Raw genomic sequence first — 25,033 nt, 5'->3', positions numbered from 1 at the left:
ACCTTCCTTAGAGCCTCAAGGGGGCCAGTGACCCTCAGAAAGGCTAATTAAAAACTTCTTCCATTTGAAGATTCTGCAGCAGTCTTTCATCTTTGGGTAAACCATTTCTTTCCAACGGTTCTGATTTACAATTTTTTTCTACATTCTTTTTTGCTTACGTATCTCTTGGAATATAAACAATGATGTGCTGTGCTTCAGAAATATATTGAATACTTTAAAGAATGATTCTTAACAAAAGATGTACATCAGATTCAACTGGGAGTGTTTCAACAAAATGATATTATCCTCATCCTCCCTGCTTCCCTCACCCATGCCTTTATACAAAACTAAATTAGAATCTCTGGAGATATAAATTGGAAATTTGTTTTAAAATTTTTTTTCACAATTTTGATATGTAAAACTAATTATGAACCATTAGGCTAACATGTACATATGCATCTAAAGTGGGAATGAGGAGCCATGGGAATTTGGAGTTGAGATGAGAGTATATTTATGAAAGAACCAGATGAAATAGCCCTCATTATTTTCTCCTGAAGTCTTAGATGAACCTTAGTGCTATTCATATAGTAACCATTAGACCAGGGTGACAATTCCTGAACTGGGCAAATTTAGTATCTATTGAATTTGGAATTCAGTTCCTCTTTCCCCAGATCCCAAGTAGCACAGGCCATCCATTCTAGCATTTGAACTATGCATAGGATAGAGCTTACTCTTCTAGCTTGTCTCACTTGTTCTCCTGACTTTGCTTTGTAGACAGCAGTGGCCCTTCCAGCACTGTGTCCAGTGCTGGTCCCTCCTCCCCTACTGCATTGGATGGCAACTCCCATTTTGGCTTCAGTGATCAAACCTCTCTAAATGCATATGTGATGGAAGAAAGTCAAGGCCTTGGGCTGTTCCAGGAGACGCATGGAAATGAAATACTACAAGAGTTCCCCATTGAAGGGCAGCAAGAGCTTTCTGAACTACACCAGTCCCCACAGGAGCCACCTGTGGGAACCAGCCAGCCAAGAGGCCAGGAGGTTGTTGAGAAGGTCAGCCAGCCATGCCAGGTGATCCCTGATATCAGCCAGCCATGCCAGAAGAACCAAGATACTCTTACCCACACATGCCCACCATGCCAGAAGACCAGTGAACTATGCCAGAAAGACTCTAAGGAAGTTTGCCAGCTTTGCCACAAGAACCATGATGATGTGAGCCAGCCATGTTTGGGGATTTCTGTGGAGGTTGGCAGCCCACTCCATAGGGTCTCTGTAGGGGTTGGTGGCCTGGTCCAGGAAACCCTTGAGGAAGTTGGCAGGCCAATCCAAGAGATCCCTGAAGAGATCAGCCAGCCATGTCAGGAGTTCTCTGTGGAGGTTGCCAAGTTGGCCCAGGAGGCTTTTGCAATCAATCTTTTGTCTCAAGACATCCCTGAGGTTGATAAGCCACTTCAGGATCTCCCGGGGGAGACTGATATGCAGGCCCAGGAGATCCCTGAGGAGGTTAGTCAGCAATCTTGGGTGGTCCCTGAGGTGATTGATCAGCTGCCTAGAGAGGATGCTCCCCAAATGCAGTGTCTGTCCAGTGATCTAAAGCCAGTCTCTAGCCCATGACCAGCATTCACTCCTTCCACCAGCAACATGTAATTGATCATTTTCTCATTATTGGTGTCACATTATACCAGCTATTTGAGTCAGAAACTTGTTGTGTTGGCTAACTCACTGATCAGAGTGAGGCCTTGGCTCACAACAGAGGTGCCTGAGGATGCAGTCCTCTTGGCATGAAGCATGCCTGTGCCAGGGCTGAGCTTGGGGAGGAGCTAGTTTCATGTTCAAAGCAGCCACTGGCTTCTCACTTAGCCATTAGACTTGAATATGATTTCCTTGGGATAGGCTGGTCTATCGTTACCTAACCTACTCTGATTATCCCAGGGAATCTCAGATTGTTAACTGCTGAAGACAACACTGTGGACAGGAAATACAAAATGGGGGACTCCAGGGTCTTTTCTTTCCTGGGGAAATATTCAAAACTTTTTCAAGGTACCTTAGACCAGATGTGCATTCAGGGGTTCACAACTTCTTAAGGTACCTTAGATTAGATGTGCATTCAGGGGGACTCTGTTAATCTCAGGTGGGCCCTGGATGGCCATCTGAAATGTCTGGAAAATGGAGTTCCCTTCCCAAACATTGTCATGGCCACTATTCTTCAGACTGGGCTTATAGGTATTTACATATCATCTCCAAGTGATCCCTGTACCCCAGTTCTCCTCCTCTGGGCAATTATTTTAGGAAAAAATAGGTATTAGATTGCTGTGCAACTTCAGAGTAACTACTTAAAATGCTCTGGAGGAGTTTTGGCCAATCTGTGAAGCTGGGCCTCCTTTTGTTGTGGGGCTATTTGGCTTAGGAGATGCTGTAGTAGAGAATCAGGTTCTATTTTAAGCAATTAACAGAGATCAATATTGTACAGACATGAGCAAAGATTTAATATATATATATATATTTCTGTAGTTTGCCAGGGACAGACTGGCCAAAGACCAAACACTCCAGGGTCCCCAAGAAGTTTGTCCTCATATCATGTATCTTTAGAACAGATGTGATTATGAAGCTTTTCCCAAAGATCTGGGGATGGGAGTGGGGGTGGGTAGGAGGGATAATGCAGTCATTGGAGTCGGGGCCGGAACATTATGAGTGCTCAATAAATATGAAAGAACAAAAATGGTGATGGTGGTGGTGATGACTTTGTGAATTTAAGAATGAATATGACTGTTAATCTGTGTCTGTGACTGAATCAGAATCAGTCAAAAGCCATTACAGTTTAGCAACAATGGGCCATAAAAATGTAGAGCTCTGGCATCCCAGAAGGTCCCTGGAGCAGTCAGCCTACCATCTCAAATGTCTTTAATGAATAGACTGCTGGGTAGTGGGAGTGGAGATTTGTGTTGAGAAGCACCAGAGGGTACTTGACCCTTGGAGTCTTCGTTTCATTTTTCATTCTGATGACTTGGAATGAATGTCAGGAGGACTTGATATAAAGAGGCCATGTCCCTTCTCTTTCCTACTGACATCTTTACATTGGGAGAACCCAGAACACAAAGAGGACTACAATATCCCCCTCCCTATAAAGGGTTTTGGGGAGGGACCTAACTTTTTACTACATGAGTACTATAAATACAAAAGGGGAGAACTCCAGGGTCTTTACTTTTCTGGGGGAATAGTCACAGTGACTACACAATGAGGGGGCATTTCCAACCTCAATAGGCTCTGGATCTCATAGGGCCCCTCAACTCCTTACCCGTTTGCTATTTTTCTATCCATTTAAAATGGTCCTCTGCTGTTGACCCCCTGGAATACAGATCCCATTCCCAGGAGGCATCCTACCCCTCTTCCATCCCCCAAACCAAATGTATGTTCTCACCTTACACTCCTATTCCCCATACTCAGGCATTCTTTTCCATTTTCAGAAATTATGCTGGCTCCCATACTATTTCTCCCTTCACCCACCCTGACTATGTTCTCTGGCTCCCTCTGGGTCCGTGGAACTGCTTCCAGTAATCAAAGGAGTCTTCCAAGATAAATGACAACGCTGGTTGAAGCAGAGAGGTAGAAGCCAGGGCCCAGTAACTCAGCAATGTGTGGAGTCCAAAAAAGCCTAAGCAGCACTACACCATCTGCAATGAACTTGATTTATTGTTAGACTTGGAGGCAGCTCTGTTACAGCAGCTGGGAACTATAGCAGGAAAAGTGCAGGGAGGAGCAGAGCACAGCAGCATGGGGAGGGTGGGAGCTAGGAAGAACACAAGGTGGGCTCATTTTGGTTTCTCAGTCACTTGGCAGAGAAGGTGAGCCCCGATGACTATCAGCTTCTGGATTTCTCAGTCCAGCAGTAGTCTGATGGGGCTGCTCACTGGCTTGCTTGGGGTGAGGTCCTCTCCTGGGGTGGTATTTTCACTTCACTCTGTAGGAGTTAAGCTATAGCTCAGTTTTGTCTCCCTCTTTCCTTCCTCCCTCTCTTTGTCCCCCAAGTCCTCTGGCTTGGTCTCCACCTCCCAGATCCTCTTTCCAAGACTTTGGGTTTGGAGAGGCAGCCAGTGTTCCCATTTCAGCTGCAGAATGGCATAGTGAAATGTTGGGGGAGTCACACATGGCTGGGGTGTCAAATGTTGGGATGTCAGGCAGTGGCTTATTTTTAACCCATTACACACCAGGCCACAGCAGATGACCACATGCAGAGAAGCCAAGCAGAGGATGAGAAGGTGTCAGGATAATTGGAATGGGGTGACTGAAAACTTCAAAGGGTCAGGGAGTTTGGAAGAATTGGGATTGGGACTGGGGCTCTCCTTGCCCTTTTGTGCTGCCTTATAGGCCTGGTCTGGGTACAGCCCTAGGATGTGAATGGTATGAAGCAGGGACTGGGAGATAAGTTCCTTTCTCCTCTCACCAGTCTGTTGGTCTAAAGAGCTTCAAGTTTTGGATTGAGACATTCAGATACTGAAGAAGCAGTAGGACAGTGTAGCAGTGGTGTACCCTAAGACCCCTGCTAGAACTCAGACCTTGGCAGCTAAAGGAATGGAAGATGGAGGAAAGGGTGCAGCTCTGGGCACCTCACTGACAAGTATCCTATCCCCACATAAATTACTAATGGAAATCCTTCCAGGGATGCTAAATAAATAGAGATAAGGAGGCCCCTGGGATTGGGGATATAATCTCCCTCCATGAGGGAGGAGGTTGATGAGACCCATCCTCACTCCCCATCCAATACCAAACTTGGCAGTGCTAGGAGAGGGCACCACTCCAGGGTTCTCAGGCATCGGGTGACCTCTTATCCTAATTTTTTGCCCTCCCTCATACTATCCCTGTTACCTTTGGTTTTAAGACCCCTCTCAGAAATTAATGAAGGGAAGGGATAATACCTCCCATTTAGCCCAGACCAAGTCCCCACAGCAAGACACTGCCCACCCCCCAGCTCCATCTCCCACATCCCCAAAGGACTCAGCAGTAGCCATTCTCTAAAGGAGCTGGGGGAGTGGATTCTGGGTAAGGGAGGGAGGTTCTTTCAGAACTCAATCTTGCAGGCTGGGAAGGACTCATCCTGCATGACCACAGTGCTGCTACTAGCCAGGACCAAGACGTTCAGTTGCTGCTGCTGCTCATGAGTCTGCTGGTACCACTCACGAGTCACCTCCGTGTCATGAGTGGGGATCAGAGTCACCTAGGAGGGAGACAAGACATACCTGATGTGAGATCATGAAGGGAAGGTAGGTGAGAGGTAGGGGCACCTGATGGTCTCAGAAGTAGCCTGCTGCCCAAGAAAGGACCACATTGTTTTATGAATAGGGACTATGTTCTGCTATTGCCTCTAAGAAGCTTTGAACAGAATACTTCCTTGGCATCTCTTGCTACTCACCTGAAGATTCTCCCCCCACTGAGCCTTGCCCTCCAGCAGGGCATCCAGCACAGCCCGGCTTGGCTCGCCATTGGCAGGGTCATTCCCACTGACCACATAGTAGGATGCACGGACTCGACGGAAGAAATCAAGGTCAGCAGTCTTGCCACTACAATGATTTGGTATATAGGCGAGATCCACGTATACAGGGGAGCCAGAGCCACCCTTGGAACCTAAGGTCACTGTAGAGACAAGCCAGGACATATTGTAGAGGAAAAGTAGTACCCTATTGGCAACCTTCCCCCTCTTTCCCATGGCTGGAGCCTTTGACTAGCCCATACGGAGCCCAAACCCACAATCTCCTCCTTCCTCCTTTCATGATATACTCACTTGGTCCTGCCTTGAGTCCATTGACTAGGCCTTTGGACATGGGGCTATGTCCATCCTTTTCTTCTGCTGGGGTGACCTGGGTTGTAGTGCTGCGTGGTCGAGGGGATATCCGAGATGCACGATCTACAGGCCCTTTACCAGGGGTAGGTGAACGTTTTCCCCGAAGATCCAGACGTCGTGCCGGGGATGCTGGCTTGGCCCGGCCTGGGGCCCGGCGCCCTACTCGCCCCTGAGCCTTCTCCTTTTCTCGAAGCCTCTCTACCCTCCCAGACTCTGAGCTGAGCCCCTCAGGGTCAGCCATGCACACGTCAGGGCGGGGAGGGGATGGGTGGGGGTCTGGCTGGGGAACAGGGGGTGGGTCATGGCCAGGTCTGGGATGGTGAGTTCCACTGACCCCCCCAGCTTTGTCCACAGGTAAGAAGTCCCCATCTTCATCTGAGTCTAGCACTGCCTCAGCTGTGATGGACGGACACTCCTCAGTTTCTGGTGGAACATCAGAATCTGACTGTGAGGAGCCTGAGTCACTGGCTGACGTGGGGGGTGTCTCATCAGCCACAGGGCATGGGCCCCCTGTGGCCCCTGAACCTCCAGCCCGGCGCCGCCCCACTTTTCCTAGCAATCGAGCTTCTTCAGTTGAAGGGTCACTGTCATCTGTGAATGGGGGCAGAGGGGGGTTCAGGAAGGATGGGGAAAGCTCCCCACGGTGTGGCCGGGGATCGGCAGCACATCCCTGAGGCCCAGCCTCAACCTCAGAAGAGACACTGTGGGGTGAGCCAACAGAACCCTCTCCAGGACACAGGGGCTGCTCAGGAGAGAGCAGTGTGTCAGGCCGAGAGCTTCTCTCAGCTCCCTCAGGCCAGGCCCCTCGTTCCCAAGCAGGACAGGCCTTAGCCTCTTCTTTTTCCGTCTTGGCTGTGGCAGGGCCTGGGGGATTCGGGCTGGTTTCAGTTGGGCCATTGGCTGCACAATCCCCAGTGGGACCCTGGCAGGGGCTCAGCTTCTTGGTGGCTTCCCCTGAGCACTCTAGGCGGCAGGGCAGGGTGCCATCATCCATGTCTCTAGCCAAGCTTGGAGCTGGAGCCGGGGCCAGTGAAGCTGGGGGTGCTGGGCTCAGAGGAGTGAGGTCCCAGAGGCTGTGGGCAGCTGGCTCCATTCCTGGGTCCAGCTCTCCTGACCCCTGTTCTGCAGCTTCCAGGCCTGAAGGGAAGCGCTCAGCCACACTTGAAATCACAGGTGTGGTAGCCTCAGAGGAGGAGCCTTCAGACAAGGCTGGCGAGGCAGGTCGTGGCAGACTGGAGAGGAGAGGGGCTCCAGGAGAGCCGGGTGATGGGAGCTGGGGCAGAGAGGAGTCCAGGCTGGGGGCCTTGGTCACTTCCAAGTATTCATCATGCCGGGTTCTGGCTGGGGGTCCTGGAGCCAGAGCCAGAGCTCGGTCCCCAGAGAAGGCGAGAGAGCCACAGGGTGCCGAGCGGGGTTCAGCTGGAGAGGGCAGCTGAGGGGGAGCAGGCTGCAATGAAGAAAAGCCAAAGGCTGAAGCAGGGAAGTCCAGGCTGGGTCGGGCAGGACCCAGGTGTGAGTCCACGGAAGGGCTGGTATGTGCCTGAGTTTCAGGCCACAATGTGGGGGGCCCTGCAGGGGTGGGATGAGGGGGACTTGGGGACTGAGTCTCTTTTTCTGGCTGTTCCCGAGCTCCCTTCTCTAGCTCTGAGTCACTAGTGCTGTCATACCAGTGACCCTGGACTGATTCTTTGGGGGACGGGGTCCTCCTATCTGGTCTACAGGTTAGAATGTTACCATTGAGAGGAGGGCTTGGGCCTTTGCTGAGGGGTATAGGGACACGGGGGGGCACTGCAGGTGGAATGAGGCTGGGCTCCACACTAAGCCCTAGCTCAGGCTCCTGCCTGGGGGGCACAGTGGGACCTGCCAGGGCTGCATAGCTAAAGGTTGAAGTGTCAGATTGGAGGTTCTTGGGTGAGACAGGAGAAGAAAGCTCCTTCTCTGCAGATGTGTCTCGGCCAGCAGCCTCCTCTTTAGTTGAGAGGCGTGGGGGCCAATCCCCAGTTGCACCAAGTGGAGGCTCCCTAGTGGGGCATGCAGGGCCAAGTCCAGTAAGCATCATCTGCTCATAGATGTCTGCATACTGAAAGCTTCTCTCATCAGGATAGGGTGTGGGCTCCCGTTGTTCTGGCTCAGTCTGTTCAGTATCCCTGGTGGCATGGCTCTCACTGGCCTCTGGGACCTTTGAGCTACAGGGGCTGCTTTCAGGAGCCCCAGCTCCACTTTTCCCTTCCCTTTCCCCTTCAGCCTTGCGGTAGTCCTTCCCTAGGGGGGAGTATGGTCCTCCTTCCAACTCAGCTGCCCCCTCCTGCACTGCAGCCACTACACTGTCATACTCAGCTGTGCCCCAGGAGAAGGGTGCAGGAGTGTGAGGCTCTGGAGCAGGTGTAGGAGGAGCTGGAGCTGGGGAGAGGGGTGCAGGGGGAACAGGTCTATCCTTAGGCACCCACGGTGGGATGTCAGCCAACCATGAGGGGGTGGTGGGTTCATTCCTCATGGGGGGCATGGGCTTAGTCTCTGGAATAGGACTTTCTTGTCCTGGGGCTGAAGGAACCCGCTGTCCAACCATTTCAGGTGGAGAGGTGGGAGGGGAGATGATCTCAAAGGGAGAGCGGGTCAGCTTGTCCTCTTCCTCTGGTGGCAGCCCAACTGGTGACTCGGCAAGCCAGCGCTCCACTTCCAGCCCTTTTTGTGGTGAAGTCTCTTGGAAATCCTTGAAATCTGAGGCCCAGGGACTCCGGGGCGTCTGCTGCAGAGGGGATACTTCCTGTTCATCTGGTCCCTCATCGAGGAAAGTGCTCTCTCGTTCCTCGGTGTACCGTGGGCAGATCCCCTGGCCATCCAATTCGTGAGGGAACCAGACCTTCCTCTCACAGCTCAGCTCTCTCCAGTATGCGTCCTGTTCAAGTGTCACATCTCTGTCCCTCCAATACCTGACTTCCTGCTCAGGAGATGTGTCTTTCCACGCTGGTACAGGATCTTTCTGTTTTCCAACTGGCTCCTCTCTGATTGGAGGTGTTTCTTGCCACTCCGGGACCATACCCTGCTCCTTCCAGTACCTGTCTTCCTGCTCTTGGCCCTGTTCCTCCTGCACTGGACTCTCTTCCAGTCCCAGAGCTTTGGTCTTCTCCAGCAGAGTTTCTCCCTTCTGTTCTGCAGCTCTGACCTTTTCTGGAGATTTTTCTTCTACTGTTGTCTCCTTTAGTTTCATGGTTTTATCCTCCTGAACGAAGCTTTCCTGTCCCTGAGTTTTGCCCTTTTCTTCCAAAGCCTTATCTTTCTGTTCAGCAATCTTACTGTCTTGTTCAAGAGCTTCATCCTTCTTTCCTAAGGCCCAATATTTTTGTTCTAAGGACTGATCTTTCTTTTCTAAGGCCTTATCCTGTTCCTGGGTCTTGTCTTTCTGTTCAAGAATTCTGTCTGTCTGTTCTAGAGCTTTGCCCTTTGTTTCAGGGACTTTGTCTTCTGGAACCTTGTCTTTATGTTCAGAACCTTGCACTCTTTGTTCTACGGCTTTGTCTTTCTCTTCTCCAATCTTGTCTTTTTGTTCCAAGATCTTGTCTTTTTGTTCCTTGTCTTTTGATTCAAGTGTTTGATCCTTCTGTTCCAGGACCTTGTCTTTTTGTTCTAAGTCACTGTGTTTTTTTTCTTTATCTTTTGATTCTGTGGCCTTGTCCTTCTGTTCTAGGGCTATGTCCTTTTGTTCCAGGGCTGTGACCTTGTCTTTTTCTCCTGGGATCTTGTCCTTCTGTTCCAGGACTTCATCTTGTTGTTCTAAGACTTTGTCTTTTGTCTTTTGCTCTAGCCATGTATCTTTTTGGTCTATGTCTTTGCCTTTTTGTTCCAAATCCTTATCCTGCTGTCCCAAAGCCTTAACCTTTTCTTCCAGAGTCTCACCTTTTTGATGCATGGTTGTATCCCTTTGCTCTACAACAATATCTTTCTGGTGCAGAATTCTGTCCTTTTGATGTAGGATTTCATCCTTTGGCTCGGGTTCTTTGTCTTCCTGCTCTGGGGTTCTGTCATTCAACCCCAGAACCTTACCTTCCCACTCCATGGCAATGTCTTCCATGGCAGGGCTTGGCAAAGACTCAGGACTCTTGGTGAGGGAGTTATCAGATGTCAGATGTTCACTGGGGCTCCTGATTACCCCAGGTGAATGCTTTCCATCCCCTGACAGTGTAGAGTGAGAGAAGGAGCTGGCAGGTAATTTTCTGTCAGGGCTCTCATCTGTGATACGTGTCTGTGAAGAATATACAGTGATCCCATCTGTGGAAGGTGACACTGTGGCTACATTAGGCTCTGGAACAGATACAGGAGCTAGATGGTAAGAGGTGTCATCAGCCTGCATTAGAGGTCCCTTTTCATCCTTTTCAAGGCTTAGTTCTCCAAACTGGAGGGTGCCAAGGCTTTCTGGAGAGAGCTGCTTTGAAGAGATATCCAGAGAGGTCTCCTTGCTAGGACTCTCTTCTGAGAGAGAAGGTGACTGTGTGCCTTCTGGAGAAATCTCTGGCCAAATATCTTTATGTAAGTGCTTCTCTGTCAGTCCACAGGGAGATCTGGGAGTAGGCTCTTGTTTGGCAGTATCTGGAGAGACTATACTGAGGACAGACAGAGACTCTGCATCTTCAGGGGAAAGACTTCGATCAGGAATTAGGAGTGTCTCATCTTTCTGAGGTTCACCAGGTTGTTGGAGTGATGTCCTCAATTCTCTGGGAATGGCTTCTGTTCCAAAAATTGGGCCTGGGAGCCCAATTCCTGCCTCCATAGTCTCTCCTGCCTCCATGGTTTCAAAGACTATTGCTTTGTCCTGTTCTGGCAATAGCTGAATGGTGCAGCCTGTATGTATCCCAACAATGCTGGCAGGTGCTTCCTGGGCCTGTGGGCTCTTGGGAGGAGGCACCTTTCCCTCTTTCTCTAGTGTTCCCTCTTCAGGCCCTGGCTTGACTGACTCTTTGGCAGCATCTTCCTTGCCCACAACTGGTGTGTGCTTAGTGTCCCCCCATGAGTCATCTTCTTGAAAATCTTGGGGCTCAGACTTATCTTCAACCGGGGACTGATGAAAGGGTGTATGGGTGGCACTGGGTGGGCCAGATGGAGGAGGAGAAGCCATCTTCACTGTACTATCATCTGGGCTGAGGCACCGCTCCTCTATTTCTCCAAGGGCTGGTTCCCCTGGACGTAGGGTATGTCCAGGAGTACCAAACACTGGAGTTCCATATTGACTGTGAAGTTTCTCAGTCATCTCTACATTTGCCCTCTTCTCTTCCTCTTCCACAACTCTCTCCCCAGCCAAACCTCTCCCTACAACCTCTCCTCTTCTCTCTGACTCCCCAGTCACAGAGAAGTCCTCACAGGGTGGTGATTTGAAGCCCTTGTCTTCTTCCAGGGAGGAGGTGGGTGAGATGGTACCTGCCGATGGCACATAATCCAAGCCCTGAGTAGCTTCAGTGCGGGAGGAGGGGATGCTTGTGACTGTATCAAGTAGCAAGGAGCTTTTGCCTGTTTCCTCTGTCTGGGGAGCTGTAAGTGAGGCCACGGACTGGTCCTCAGCCACTGATGTGGCAAAGGAAGAAAGCTTGTCACATTCAGTGATTGAAGTGGCTGAGGATACATGCTCCTCTTCAGCCAAAGGGGCAGCCACCATGTTGGGCGGGTAGGTGAGTTCAGTCTCTGGTGCTCCATAGCCTTTGCTTGAGGTGACAGGAATAGCAATATCAGCAGGCTGGCTGGCTTCAAAGGGACCAGGACCTTCAGGCCCAGGGAGGTCATATGTACTTGTAGGGAATCTGGGTGGAGCTGGGCGTTCCTCCGGTTCATCATGGATCTCTTCATCTGAGATGGTCTGCTCAGTCTCTGAGTAACCAGGGATCGTCTCATCCTGAATGTAAGAGACATGCTCAGTTGCTCCTGCAGGGGTGGCCAGGCTGCTTAGGAATGATGAGGTCTCCCTTTCAGGCACCTTTCCCTGGAGTCCCAATTCCCGGCCCCCAAGAGCCTCCCTGCCCTTTGGGATTACCTTCAAGGCTTCCTGCATATGTTTTTGGTAAAAACCCACAGCCTTTGTCTCTTCCTCTTCTTCTTCATCTGAAGGGTGCACCTCCTCCATTTCTTCTACCTCAGCCTTTTCTATCACATCCTCCTTTACCTCAGGTTCATTTTCCTCTCTGGCTTCTGCTGTCTCTGGAAGCTTCTCTGTTTCCCTCTGCTTCTTTTCCTCCCAGGTATCTTTCTCTTCCTCTGTTTCAGCCCCAGAGTCTGGGCCTCTGTCTTTGCTGCCTTGTTCTTCAGGGAGGTCTGAGATAACTTCTTTCTCCTTCATTACCTGCTCCTCTTGTTCCAGCCTGGGGGCAGAGAGTTGTGTTCCCTGGATAGCTGTGCTTGGAGGTCCCTCCTCTGTAGTATCTACAGGGAGTGGCTTCTCTCCTAGTCCTATGTCCCTTTGTTCAGCCAGCAAACCTCTCTCCTCACGTTTCATCTCCTCAAAGTCCTGTGTGAGGTCCTCTGGTGAGGACAGGACCATCTCCCTGTGTCCACTGACATTTGGGAGTGGTACAGTCCCCTTTTGCACTGGGGGTGTCCGAGGCTCAGAAGACAGTTCCTTCTCCCCCCGGGAAGCTCGGCTCTTGTCCATCTTGATTCTTCCAGGGGCCTTGGCTTTGTAGAGGGTCTTACGTACCTCAGGGGTAAAGGGCTTCAGGTCTGGTTTGGAAATTTTCTTTGCCTCAGGTTTGGTATCTTTCCTCTTCTCCTCCTTCTTGACATCCTTTTTCTCTTCTTTCCTTCCTTCATCCTTCTTGAGCTCCTTCCTCTCCTTCTTGATCTCTTTTTTCTCCTTGTCTTTTTTCTCTTCTAGCTTTGATATCTTTTCTTTAAGGTGCTTCTTCCCTACCTTGTCCTTGATCAGCTTTCGCTTCTCTGCCTTCAGTACCTCACTTGACTCTGTCCTCACCCTCTCAGGTTTGGCAGGCTTCTCTGGGGGCTTCTCAGATGGCTCTTTTGCCTTCTTCTCTGTCTTGGCTAACTCCTTGGCCAACTCTGAGCGGGCCTCCTTGGCTCCCTCTTCTGCTACTTCCTCCCGTTTAGCCAGCTTGCTCACAGCGGTCTTGGTAGCAGCTTTAAGGCTCTCTTTGCTGTCAGTCCGCTGTTTGATTTTGCTAGGCTTCAGGTTAGCAGGCACAGCCCCAGCAGCCAGGTCCTTCTGTGTGGCCACCGGGTAGCGCAGAAAGTCCAGGTGCCGAAGCTTTTCCAGGCCCTCCAAGATCTTGTTCTGGGGAGCATTTCCTGGAAAAAGCACACGTACAATCTTCTCAGTAGGGTTGGCTGGTAGCCAGACCACAAGAGCTGTGATAGAGGTCAAGTAGGGTACTGAGATTTCAGCCTCTTTCCCATTGGCCAACACAATGCCTGTCTTGGCTTTACTATTGCCTGCCCACTTTTGCATGAGAAACTGCATTTCCTTGCTGTCCTTGACAGGGTTGAGAACATACATGTCCAGTCGGCCTACACCCATTTTGTGGAAAAGGGTCAGTGGCTCAATAGTGTTGCTGACCACACGGTATAGAGGCTCGGCCTGGATGCCCAAGCGATTTAGGTGCTGAAGAGTGAGGCAGGCCTCCTCAATGCTGCGCTTGGCCTTCCGGGAGGCATCAGGCAGCCGCAGCTTATCAGGCACGTTGAAAAAGACAACTCCAAGCTCAGGGGAGATGAGGTTTTTCACCCAATCACTGTAGCTGCTGGAGCCCTGGGACTGCTCCTCCTCTAGTTCTGCCACTTTGCGCTGCAGGAGTCCATTGATGCCTGGCAGGTTGTCTGCCCCAATGTGAGTGAGCAGCACTGAGTCAATGCGGTCCAGGTGGCGCACCAGCTTCCAGAAGCAGGACTTGCGATCAGAACCGCCATCTACCAGAATGTTGAAACCATTGACAGCAAAGAGGGCAGAGTCCCCTCGGCCACCTGGGAAGATATAGCAGCAAGGCTTGGAGAGTTTGAGGAAGCCCCCTGAAGTGGGGGGTTCAAGCAGGTCAAAGGGGGATGGCACATCCACAGTCTCAGAAACGTACTCGGAGAATTCAGCCACACCATCCATGGTGGGTAGTATGGGTTCAGGGTTTAGCTGGAGATGCAGGGTCTCTTGGGAACTGGACAGTCCCAGGTGGCTCCAATCACCCTCCCCTAAGCACGACACAGTGAGGAAGGCCTGGATTCCAGGGTCTCTATTGCTGAGCAATTGGGCAATCTAGAGGAATGGGAAATAGAAGCTGATCAGATCACTGAGTTTGTCTTAGCCTGACTCATATTTAATTCCTTAATCTTCAGCTCTCTCCAAAAGTGAAATCCTACCTTTCTGTCAGTACTCCTGATAGAAAGGCAATGTGAGACTTTCCCTTTCTTGGATTCCTCCCCACAATTCAAATCCTGTCCCTTATCCCCTTCTTCCTCAATACTCAGACATGAAACTTACCTCTGGGTTGTGAAGGACCTGTGCAAAATTTTCATAGGAGTAGGTACCACTCTGAAGGATGAGGTCTCCCCCAGGCTCTAAATTTTGCCCACTCAGGATCAGTAGTTTGTGAGCCGATGGGCTACTAAGGAGATGGTGAACCTGGAATGGAAGGAGGGGAGTGGTCACCGATGTGGGGAAAACAGTGGAAAGCACTGAACATTCTTGCCTCCATCCAGTACCGCAAGGACATGCCAGCAGTGTCCCCTACAACACCTTCAGAGTAGGGCTGGATATTGTAAGTCAGCTTAGATGGCAGACAGAGAATTCTTGGCTTAAAGTAGTGGCATTGGAAAGGGTGGATGACATCACTTACAGCGGTCCTCTTGGAAAGTCACAGGCCCTGGCCTTACCTCAGAGCTGATGCTGTCTGCACTGGGGTTTACCAGGATGATGGTCTCTAGGATCTCACTCTGGTGGCAGAGGGTCCTCTGGCCTGGGAGAAGGAGAGGGAAAAATGCACAATCAGAAAATGGGGCTTAGGGGAAAGAGAGAAGCCTGGTTATCCCTTGACTCTGCTGCCTCATATACAGTTAAATAAGGTCTAGGAACTGGCTGCTCTAGCCTTTCCCTTTCAGGGTTTCCATCTCCCCTCTTCCATACTGACTGTCTTCTCCCTCCCTTCATCCGCCACACCCTCTGCTGCCCAAGTCCCCACCCTTCTGCCTGAAACTCAGACAGTTGACAAGAAGCTTTTGTCCCTTTGGAGCACCAAGCTCCTGGTGCTGCCTGGGGAGGGAGGGCTCAGCTGGATAGAGGTCTCTTGGGATGATGATCGTTACTAGCTTTCTCCTCACTAGCTTGCCTTTGCCCTGGGCTTTCATGCCAGCAGAGTGTCTAGAAATAAGAACATGGGAGTTTCTGTGGAGTGTACAGACTCCTAGTCCTCTTTTCCAACCTCCTATCCAAAGCCAGAGCTCCTGTTCCAGAAGACAGAGAAACAAGTGCTATCTCAGCTCAGGTTTTTACAATTCAAAGTGAATACAGGATCTAACTTAAGGTTCTGTTCTCCAGAGCCAGCCAAACCTGCACTCACACGCGAGTACAATCATTTTGTTCCCATGCCCAAAGTTTTCACAGCTTCTTTTTCCACCTCACCTTCATGTCTCTAGGTTCCAGAGAGGCCTGGTTCACTATCGTACAACCCATTCCTTGTGAATAGTTTCTCCTCTCATCCTCTCCCCTCTCCTATGGGCCTTTCCGCCATGCAGATGGGGAGCGAGGGGTTCACAAACAAGAAACACGTAAATGCTGGGTGTGGTGGTACACCTCTGTAATCCCAGCAACTCAGAGGCAGAAGCATTGCAAGTTCCATTCCAGTCTCAGCAACTTAGCGAGGCCCTAAGCAACATAGCAAGACCCTGTCTCAAAATAAAAAGTAAAAAAGGATTGGGGATGTAGCTCAGTGGTAAAGCATCCCTGTATTCAATGATACCAAAAAAAGAAAAGAAAGAAATAAAGAAAGACACAAATAAGGAAGGAGAGATTCAGGTGCTCCCCAGACCATGGAGAAAGAAAAAACATCCCCATATCCCCTATTAACTGCCCTTCTCCAGGATCACATGAAACACCAAGCAATGAAGCAAAGGAAGTAGCAGGTTGGACCAATACTAAGAAGGATGCTACTGTTCCCAGCTTCCACCCTTTCTCCCCCACCCTCTTCCCAATTACAGTCACAGTGGAGTTAACCTTACAAGCAGAGAATCCAACAGATGGCCTGGGAAGTGGGCTGTCTGGAGGACACTTGTGGGAGAGCTCATAATCTGCTTCCTAGACCCTCTTCTGTGACCCAACTCTTTTCTTTCTGGGCTCAGACAAGAGGAGCCTGGGGCCAAGGCCTTTGTTAAGAGGAAGAGAAATAATGCTAGGATCAGGAAGATCTGGCAGCACAGAGCTATAAATGCAACTGCAGGGGAAATAAACCATGATTGGTGCCAGAAGACCAAATCCCATACAGGGTGTGTTGGGCCCAAAAGGAGTTCAAGGATTCTCTTCTATAAACTTGGGAATTGAGGGAAACTCTGAGGTCAGTTCAGAGGACAGAGCCATCTCTGAGAAGGCAGAAGCAAGGTTTGGGCAGGTCAGATATCAAGGTACAGCAAGCTGCCAGCCTCAAGTAATTTGGATTTAGAAGAACAATGACTCCCCAAACAAACAAGGTCACATTTTTGAGATAGATGGGGCAAAAAGAGAAATAACTATGGTGCAAACTGATTTGCTTTTTACCACTCTTCCACACAGCTCCAAAGTCCCCAGTTTATAAACCACAAGACCTCTCTGATCCAGTTCCTGCCCTAGCACAAGACTATTCCTCACTGTACCCCTGGGGAGTGATTCTGACTGTCAGCTCCATGGTTTATATCCTTTGCCCCTCTTTTCAAATCTGGGGGAAAGCCTATTTCTCTCTTCTACATCCCAGCTCTCCCACTGAAGGGAACCGACTATTTTTTTTTTCCTTTTTTGGAGAGGATTATTTTGAGGCAGGGGCACTTCACTTGGCCAGTACTGGGGTGCAGGGTGGGCTGCGGGTGTGGAGGCTGAGCAGACAGGAGGGCAGGTGTCTCCGCAGTGAAGCAGAAGGGAAGGGGGGGGTGATCGGGCAGCTGCAGTTTGCCGCAGTGTGTGTGAGTGTGCGCACTGAGCTCACCCTCCAGCTCCGCCCCCACCCCCCACCCCAGCATGACAAGTCATTTTCTTGGCTGCTTCTGCATGGGGGGTTGGGGTTGGGGGGAACGAAGAGAGGGAGAAGAAACTGGCTCCTCTGTTCAAGAGCCCCCATCTTGGGAAGAAAAGCAGAGATGAGGTGGGGGTGGGGCTGAGACAGGGAACCTGAGGGGTAGAGAGTACCGGGAATGCAGGGCAGCTGCTGGGGAGGCAGCAGCTCTCAATCTCTGAAGTGGCCTCAGCGGGGCCACAAAGGTGGTGGTGGGGGTTAAAGCCCCAGTCTCAAAGCGGCCCACAGGGTATGGGATAGGGGGAACCCTTTGCAAACCGGTTGGTCTGTGAGGAGGCATGTGCCACGTCTAAATGACCCTTTTCTCCCTTCTTTTCCATAGTGTTCCCCACCTTCCCTTACTTGGCAAAAACTCGCTACCCCATTCACCCTCAGCATAGGAGCAGCTAAGCAATCCAGCAGTTGACACCCAGGAACCTTCCCATTAGGTGCATTCCCATAACACCCCTTTTTTCAGATTCTTCTGCCTCTCACCAAAGACAGCCCCCAAAACCCTCCAGCACCCTGAGCTGCCAGGCAGAGCCAGTGGCACCACCCTCTGCTGCTGCCCCAGGACTGATGTCTCCCACCCCCGCCCAGCTGCAGAGGTGAACTGTCACAGCCCCTGGTCGCCTCTGCCTGCTTCTGGGTCCAGGATGACCCCCGTGTTCATCCTCTTTTTCCATTCCCCCAGCTTGCCCAACCCGCTGGGCTAGTTCAAGACGCACCAGATTGCCAGGTATCAGCTCCCTTTCTATTACCCCCATCCCATCTCCCTATCACAGCACCCTCACTTCTCTGCCATTGCAAGCCCATCGGTTTGGTTCTTACCCTGGGGTGTGGGAAGGAGCCCCTCATGGAGGCGGCAGCTCCAGCCTCAGCCGGCAGCTTCAGGGAAGAGTCTGCGGCACTTGGGGTGGGAGTGGGGGGGGGGGCGCTAGAAGGGGAGGGCGGCGCCAGGGCGGGGAAGAGGGGCTGGTCTGTGACGAGGCACTAGAGACTTAACTGTTTCTTTCCCTTCACAATGTCAGTGCTCCATTGCTTCAGTTTGGCTCTAGTGGGCTGAGGAGTTGTCTAACAGTTTAAAGAGCCAGGGTGACATCCTATGGCCCATAGTATTCTTCTTGCCCAACCCTGCTTAGTTAAGAAATACCCTTTCAGCATCAGCCTAAAGACCAAAGCCCTATTTGCTAGAGCACAGAGCAGGGATATAGAAGACCCAGGCCACATGGGCCCTCCCCTTTCTCTTAGAAACCATCTGCTGCCTCTTCTCTTAGATGGACCCAGGGAATGAACTTCAGTCCCTGTAGGAGCAGGAGACAAAGAGGCTGGGGGCCCCAACATGAGGGGTAGGTGGGGGATGGGAGATATGCTGAGCTAAACTTTCTTTTGAACCACAGCTATAGACACAAGAGAGAGCAGAAATTAGTTTGTTTTAGGGTGAAGGGTGGTTTGAAATTCTGGAGTGGATATGTTCCTAGCCTGTTGGGGTGGGGCACAGGGACCCTGAGGCACAAGTCTGTGCCAATGCAGCACAACCAAGCAACCACAAAGGCCCTGATCCTTGGGATTCTTGAGTCATTGGATATAAGGAAGCATCTCTGAAGGGGCAGGGAGATTTCTGCTTTCAGAGAAGGAATTAACAAGGACTAAGGACCACCAGCTCAAGCAAGGTTTTCTTATTATATGCCAGTTATTAATGTAATATAAAGTACTGTTTGGATTAAGAAAAAATTTAATAATTTTCTAAGGTGGTTGGGTCTCTATACCCTTCTTTTCTCTGTACTATTTTGTATCTCTTTTCTGTCTATGTCTTACATTATCTTGATCCTTCTATTGTTGACCCTGTGTCCCTTAGTCTCTACCTCTGTCTTAGATATACTAAAGTATTTCAGAACTCAAAGGAAGGATCTGAAGAGCTCTGCCATTGACTTCCAACAGTGATGCTTAGGCTCTCACACCCTGCCCTCTCCTCATTAACCCTTCCCAGTCCTGGCCAGCTCCTAAGACCTTGGCACAGAGACTTTCTCCCACCCACACCACAGCAAGGGCCCCACCCTTGCCCCTGGCTGCCAAGACTGCTTTTGAAGGTCAGAGAAGCCAAAATAGTCTCTGGTTTCAGCATCCCCCCAACCAACTGCAGTCAGAGAAGAGGAGGAGCTGAGTCACCAGTACTCCTGGGGGGAGGGGGGAGGGGGGAGGAATCCTTGCTCAGATCGGGGATGCTAAGCAGCAACATGGAAACAGCCCCATTAGGAAAGAAGAGGCCATCTGCAGAGGTACACAATGCAAACCAGACCAAGTTCAGAGCATCACAAAAGGGAAATACCTCCCTTCTGCAGCTTCATAGCTCTTGTTTCCTCCTACCTGAGCCTTCTATCTCCTTTCTGCTTTCTAGGGCTCTCTGGAGTGTTAGGAGGGAAACTTGAGTAGACATTTGACTTGAGAACAAAATAACATTTCCCAACCCAATGTGGAGCCCACCCTTGTTCTTAGCTGCCATTCCCAAGGGCCACACCCTGGGCACAGGTCCAACTCACAGCAGAGCTTTCCTTCAGCCCTCACCCTCTGAACAGCCACCCACAACAACCAACCCTCAACCTGCTGTGTCCCTAGTTTCTGCTGCAATGCAATGATGAGATGCCAAAGAAGAGAGACAGGCTAGAGCTCAGGCACAAAGTAAGATCAGAGTCCCTAGATTTGAGACCCAACTCCACCATTACTTATCATGCTTTTAAACAAGCTACTTTATTTCTCTCAGAGCTTGCTTCCTGAACTATAAAATGAATATAATCTTAGTACCATCTTTTAATAATGCTGTAAGGATTGACTGGCATAAAAGAGGAAAACTGTTATGTTCCTGAAATCTTAAACTTGTAATGTAACTTGCCACTGGAAGTCTGCAAAAGGTCACTTAGGTGATCAGGGAAATTCTAAATTAGAATTTCAGACCAGATGAATCCTGGACTACCCCAAGTTTCCAGGTAAAGCCAGGAATGGAGATGCACTGCAGAATGAAACTTAAGGTTTTATTCATGTTCCTGTTTTCCCATTTCAGACAGCAACATGGACCCCAGGTCCAGGGACCAATTAGCTGTTGTCCTAATTCAGGATAGCTTTCATGTTAGCAGGAGTAACAGAACTATCCTTTCTAAGCACACCGATGATAACAGAGAGTCAAACAGAAGGTCTCAAATGGGGTCCTCAGGCTGTTTTTTAGTTTTCAAAATCAATCCTCCTTTTATTTTTATTTTTCTTTTGTGTGTGTGTGTGTGTGTGTGTGTGTGTATACTGGGGATTGAACCCTGGGGTGCTCTACCAATGAGCTACATCCCCAGGCCTTTATATTTTCTTTTGAAACAGGGTCTTACTAAGTTGCTGAGGGTCTTGCTAAGTTTTTGAAGCTGGCCTTAATCTTGTGATCCTAGAGATGCTGGGATTGTAGGCAGGTACCACCACACTCAGCCAATCCTCCCTTTTCTATAGGTGCTCAGTAAAATTATCATAGTATTATTTAAATTCAGTTTTCCTCTCTTTCTTTCTTTTCTTCTTTCTTTTCCATTTTTCATTTTTCGAAGTGTTGGGGATTGAACCCAGGGCCTTGTACATGCCAAGCAGATGCTCTATCACTAAGCTATATCCCCAGGCCCAAAGTTATTTTCCATTGTTCTAATAGTTTCTAGGTTTGTGTTAAAATGCTTAGAAGCTGCAGATATTTTTGCCGGAGTTATAAAGGAAAGCCCCAAGTCACTGCTGGTGACTACTTGATGCAAAAACTGCCCTTGAAAACTTTTACCAGGCTTGACCACTAGAAGGAGCTGGGCCACTGGCTATCCTTCAGAAGGTCCCTCATTTCTATGTGTGGGTGGATAAATGTGGAGGGGGTGGTGCCTAGGAATAATTGCACTCTTCCTGTCATCACTGTAGGATACATTTTTTTTGTCCCCTTTCTCATCATTTTGGCCCAGGTTAGATAGAGATGGTGTTAGAAATGGTGGTGCAGTCTGTGAGGTAGACAGAAAAGGGTCAAGTCATAAGGCACTAGCAATTGTCCTTTGCCTCCTCACTCACATGAGGCTGAAGGGAGGGGCAGTGTCTGCAGCTGCTCTGAGCTGACTGTTGTTTGTGGGGACAGCTGAAAGAGGAGCCAGCAGGGGTGGGGCTGTGGCTGTGGCTGTCTTGAGCTCTGTGGGGTTTTTTCCAGGAAATTCTCCACTATTCTCCAGGGAAACAGACAGGCCACTGTGAAAATGTCCAAACCTAAAAAATATTAATATGCTAAAGTAAGCCCTGAGAGTGTATGATCCTAAGCCCCTGGAGGACACCATAGCAAAACTCTTTGATTGAAAAGGTCTAGTGTTTCTCTATCTGTGATTGAGAATAATTATACAGCTCCCTGTAAGCCTCTTCCCAAGATCCCTTCATCTTAATCTGCAAAAGTGCCTAAGAACTTTGATTTAAGTTCTGATCATTTCTTTTCATTCCAGAAAATAGCTTACTTTCAAGTCTCTGTGGCCAAAGGGACAAGGTAAGAGAATTCTGTGTGAATTATTAATATCAGCAGGTAATCTCCAAACTTAAATTTAGTCATTAATTTCATCCTCTTGCGCTGGGGTTGTAGTTCAGTGGCAGAGTGCTTGCACACCTGTAATCCCAGTGGCTTGCCTAACATGCGTGAGGCATTGGGTTCGATCCTCAGCACCACATAAATATAAAAACAAATAAAATAAAGGCATTTTGTCCATATACAACTACAAATTTTTAAAAAAATTTCATCCTCTTTCATCCCTTTATCACCTTGCACTAATGCTTCTAGGAGTACTAAGTGGTAAAACGGTTGATTCATAGTCATCAGGGAAAAATGGAGGAAGCCATGACATGAATAACTTTAAATAGAAAGTAGTCTCAGTGACAAATGTAAATGTGGGGCCCCTTTTTAAAAGATCATTAAGAATTTCAAGATAGGGACAAACAAGCTGTAGTCCTTCTGACATGGGGTGACAGGAACTGCACAGTTCTCATTCCCATGAAACTGAGGAGGTAGGAAAGGTCATTTTGGACTCAGTCATTGTAAGTTCTGCTTTGCTTTATTCATTACCAAACATTTTAATTAAGCGTTCCAGCCTCTCACAGGGTGCAGTGATGCATGCCTGTAATCCCAGTGGCTGGGGAGGCTGAGACAGGAGGATTGCAAATTCAAAGCCAGCTTCAGCAAAAATGAGGTGCAAAGCAACTCAGTGAGACCCTGTCTCTAAATAAAATACAAAATAGGGATGGGTATGTAGTCAGTGGTTGAGTGCCCCTGAGTTCAATCCTCAGTACCAAAAAAAAAAAAAAAAAAAAAAAAAAGTACCAACCTCTCATAAACAAATAAATAGAAGATGGTATCAAAAGAGTAAATGGCTATGGCTAGCTTTACAGGAAGCCAATAACATCAGAAAGATGACAGCCTCACATTTTTTAATTGCTGCAGATATTCCTAAGGTAATGGAGCTTTAGTCATATTAACCTTTTCAGCAGCATCTCTAGAGCAGTTAGTGATCAAGACACAACAAAAACATTTCTGACAGTTAAGAGAAAGAGCAGGAAGAAGAGAGGTGACTATCTACGTTAAAGAATTGAGAATTATCTATACGTGAATTCAGTTACTTGGTGGCATGGATTTTATATTTTATAAAGCTACGTGGTCAAGCTTTCAAAATTTACCAATAAGATGATTAGATACCTGGTACTTTTATAACAGGATGTAAGACTTTCTGTAATCTCCCCTCTGTCATGGAATGATGGTTCTTAAAATATTTTCTCAAATCAAACTCATTTCTCAGACCCAGCAGAATGAGAAATCACCTTCTGTAAGCTTTGATCTCAGTCCAAATCTCACACTGTAACTGGCTCCTGTAACAATAAATCCAGGAGAACCCATCTTTCCATCTTGGATTTGATGGTTCTTATTAGCCTTTGGCACCAGGATTCTGTCTACTCTGGAGATCTGTTGGTTAGGCCAAAGGCAGAAGTAGAAACCCTGAATCCTGGAGAGTAGACTTTGCTAAGCAAGAGTCTGGGAAGGTGAGTGGGACATTATGGGGTGTCTGTAAAGGGAAGCAGGGATGCAGAATGGAGTATGCAGAAAGGGGAACACAAATGAAAAGAGTGGATTTTTGCATGAGAGTTGATTGATCAGTCAAAATGAATACCTCAACATGGCAACAGCTGTCCACAGACAATTCTCTTTGGAGAAATTATGTTCTCCAGGTTCCTTCTACTATCATACCCTGAGTCTGCAAAGTACACTGGGCATGTGGAAATAGCTATGGAGACCTTCGACTTTTCCATCAGGAATCCTCCCTTCTCCCCCACCCACACCTCCCACAATTCCAGTTCTGCCAGGGAGACTGGACCTCTGCTTTTCTGTGACCAGCCCTCACCCAAAGCACTGAGACAAATGACACTAGTCCTAACCTTTGACCTCTGAGGAGAAGTGAGCTAGGTGCCGGGTAATGAAGAGTCTCAACTGTTGGTTCAAGTCAAAGGATGATAAGTCAATGTTCCAGGAGAGAATCCCTGTGAGAGAAAAGAAACAAAGAGGATTCTAGATAGAGTTAGTGGGTAGGACTGCAGGAAGCACTTTCAATCTCACATAAGGGGAAGGAAAAGAGGGGATCAGGACAGCTGCCATGATCAGCTATCTCTAAGGAGGATGATTAGTATCTTTGTCTATCTCCTAACCTGTACCCTTTCTTACCAATGCCAGAGGAGGACAGAGTTTAGATTAAACTCAGTCATTAATGAATTTATAGGTAGCAATTTTCTAGAAAGATTGCCCAGTTCTGGTAAAAGTAGACCCTAAAGGACCTATACTGTGGACTGCCTTCCTGGTCTTTACATCTTAATCAGATTCTAGATTCTCCCTTCTATCTTTCTATGCCCCTCTCCTTTCCTCCACCCCTAGGCGACTAGCTTCCACCCGCAGGTGGCTCCGCAGCACTGCGCCACAGGCACAGGAGAAGGAGGTGAGGACTGAAGAGCTGATGGTCCCGAAGGTCACTCTCACGTTGGCTGCTGGCATTCAGAGATTTGACATTTGTACGCCGCGTTCAGAAACTTCCCTGTGCGGTTCAGGGACCTAAAGAAGAAACTGAAGGTAGGGACATGGACTTTACAGGGAATGGTGAGGACTTTCAGGACACTGCGGGAGAGGGGTGTGGTGTGACCAGAGGGGCTTTAGGGGCTGCACAGAGTTCCCCCTACTCATGGAGATGGCAGAGTAGCACCGGATGTGAGGAAAGGATGGGGAAGCAAGCTGTTAGCAGCTTGGAAGGATACGGACACAGGCATGGACGATGCAGGTGACAGGGGCGCGTGTCTCTGGAAGTGCGGACTGGGATGGAGCACGCAGACGTGCGCAATGGGAGATGAATGCAGATGGCAGAGAAGCAAGGGTGGAGGTGCTGCAGGCACAGCCAGGACAGCAGCTCACCTTGTTCAAGGTGGGCCCGCACGGCCCTCAGCTGGCTCTCGGTACCGATATCGCCGATCACGATGAGCAAAGAGTGTTTTCTCAGGTCCCAGCGTGCCGCCGCCACCGCGGCTTCGGTCTCGCACAGCCACTCCGCAGGGTTCTGAGACGGCGGTGAGCCCGAGCTTCCGAGCTCCAGCCCGGGAGTTGTCTCCATGGCAACGCCGCGAGGCCGCGCCGGCCGGGCCTCGGTCTCCATGGAAACTCTGGTGGAGTGCTTTGCCGGCAGCGTCCGCTGCAGACAGAGTGAGCGCGGTTCTTAAAGGCCGGCGGCAGGAGCCGCTCATTGGTCGCTGCCTGTCAGAGGGCGGTGCACTGACGCCGCAGGGGCCGGGCTGGGGCACCCGAGCCTCTGGCTCTGCGCTCTCGCTGGGTTGGGGGTGGTGGCCGTCACCTTTAACCCCCCTCCAGTGTTCCAGAAGGTGCTTCCACTCCGACTTGAGCTGGAGTAGGGGCTCAGAGGGACCCAGCGGAGGGCCCAGTCGATTGC

The 25,033-nt window shown here is 49.6% G+C and overlaps 2 protein-coding genes across 15 annotated transcripts in view; one reads left to right on the top strand and one right to left on the bottom strand.

Annotated features, from left to right (window-relative positions):
• Window positions 1-3,612, top strand: part of Ppip5k1 (diphosphoinositol pentakisphosphate kinase 1) — a 49,007-nt gene extending 45,395 nt beyond the window's left edge. For all 12 annotated transcript variants that reach the window (XM_026393264.2, XM_026393301.2, XM_026393276.2 and 9 more), the window contains one exon: window positions 754-3,612. In XM_026393264.2, coding sequence (XP_026249049.1) covers window positions 754-1,592 — 839 coding nt within the window. In that variant the 3' untranslated portion in view covers window positions 1,593-3,612. The remainder of the gene's footprint in view (window positions 1-753) is intronic.
• Window positions 3,613-3,716: 104 nt separating this feature from the next.
• Window positions 3,717-24,803, bottom strand: Map1a (microtubule associated protein 1A). Of its 3 annotated transcripts, XM_026393220.2 has the most exons (7): window positions 24,505-24,801; window positions 23,487-23,588; window positions 14,668-14,750; window positions 14,276-14,416; window positions 5,755-14,050; window positions 5,386-5,606; window positions 3,717-5,190 (listed from the first exon to the last, which is right to left on the bottom strand). In XM_026393220.2, exons 1-7 carry the CDS (start codon window positions 24,740-24,742, stop codon window positions 5,035-5,037), a joined length of 9,237 nt encoding a protein of 3,078 aa, XP_026249005.1. In that variant the 5' UTR covers window positions 24,743-24,801; the 3' UTR covers window positions 3,717-5,034. The 3 variants fall into 3 exon arrangements, with proteins under 3 accessions (XP_026249005.1, XP_026249030.1, XP_026249012.1); XM_026393245.2 differs by lacking the exons at window positions 23,487-23,588; window positions 24,505-24,801 and adding an exon at window positions 16,009-16,081; XM_026393227.2 differs by lacking the exon at window positions 5,386-5,606 and having other exon boundaries at window positions 5,066-5,190; window positions 24,505-24,803.
• Between the last annotated feature and the right edge of the window lie 230 nt (window positions 24,804-25,033).

This window comes from Urocitellus parryii, chromosome 6 (genome assembly GCF_045843805.1).
Source record: "Urocitellus parryii isolate mUroPar1 chromosome 6, mUroPar1.hap1, whole genome shotgun sequence".
Classification (NCBI taxonomy): Eukaryota; Metazoa; Chordata; class Mammalia; order Rodentia; family Sciuridae; genus Urocitellus; species Urocitellus parryii.
The sequence above is the reverse complement of the archived record's forward strand: the minus strand, read 5'-3'. Positions and strand labels throughout refer to the sequence as shown.

Bases quoted from the DNA above. Each gene is read 5' to 3' on its own strand.
- Map1a (XM_026393220.2), bottom strand. From the start codon at position 24,742: ATGGAGACCGAGGCCCGGCCGGCGCGGCCTCGCGGCGTTGCCATGGAG. The intron at 23,589-24,504 runs GTGAGCTGCTGT...TTTCTCTCACAG, and splicing joins GCGGGCCCACCTTGAACAAG to GGATTCTCTCCTGGAACATT. The intron at 14,417-14,667 runs GTAAGGCCAGGG...CTTCCATTCCAG, and splicing joins CAGACAGCATCAGCTCTGAG to GTTCACCATCTCCTTAGTAG.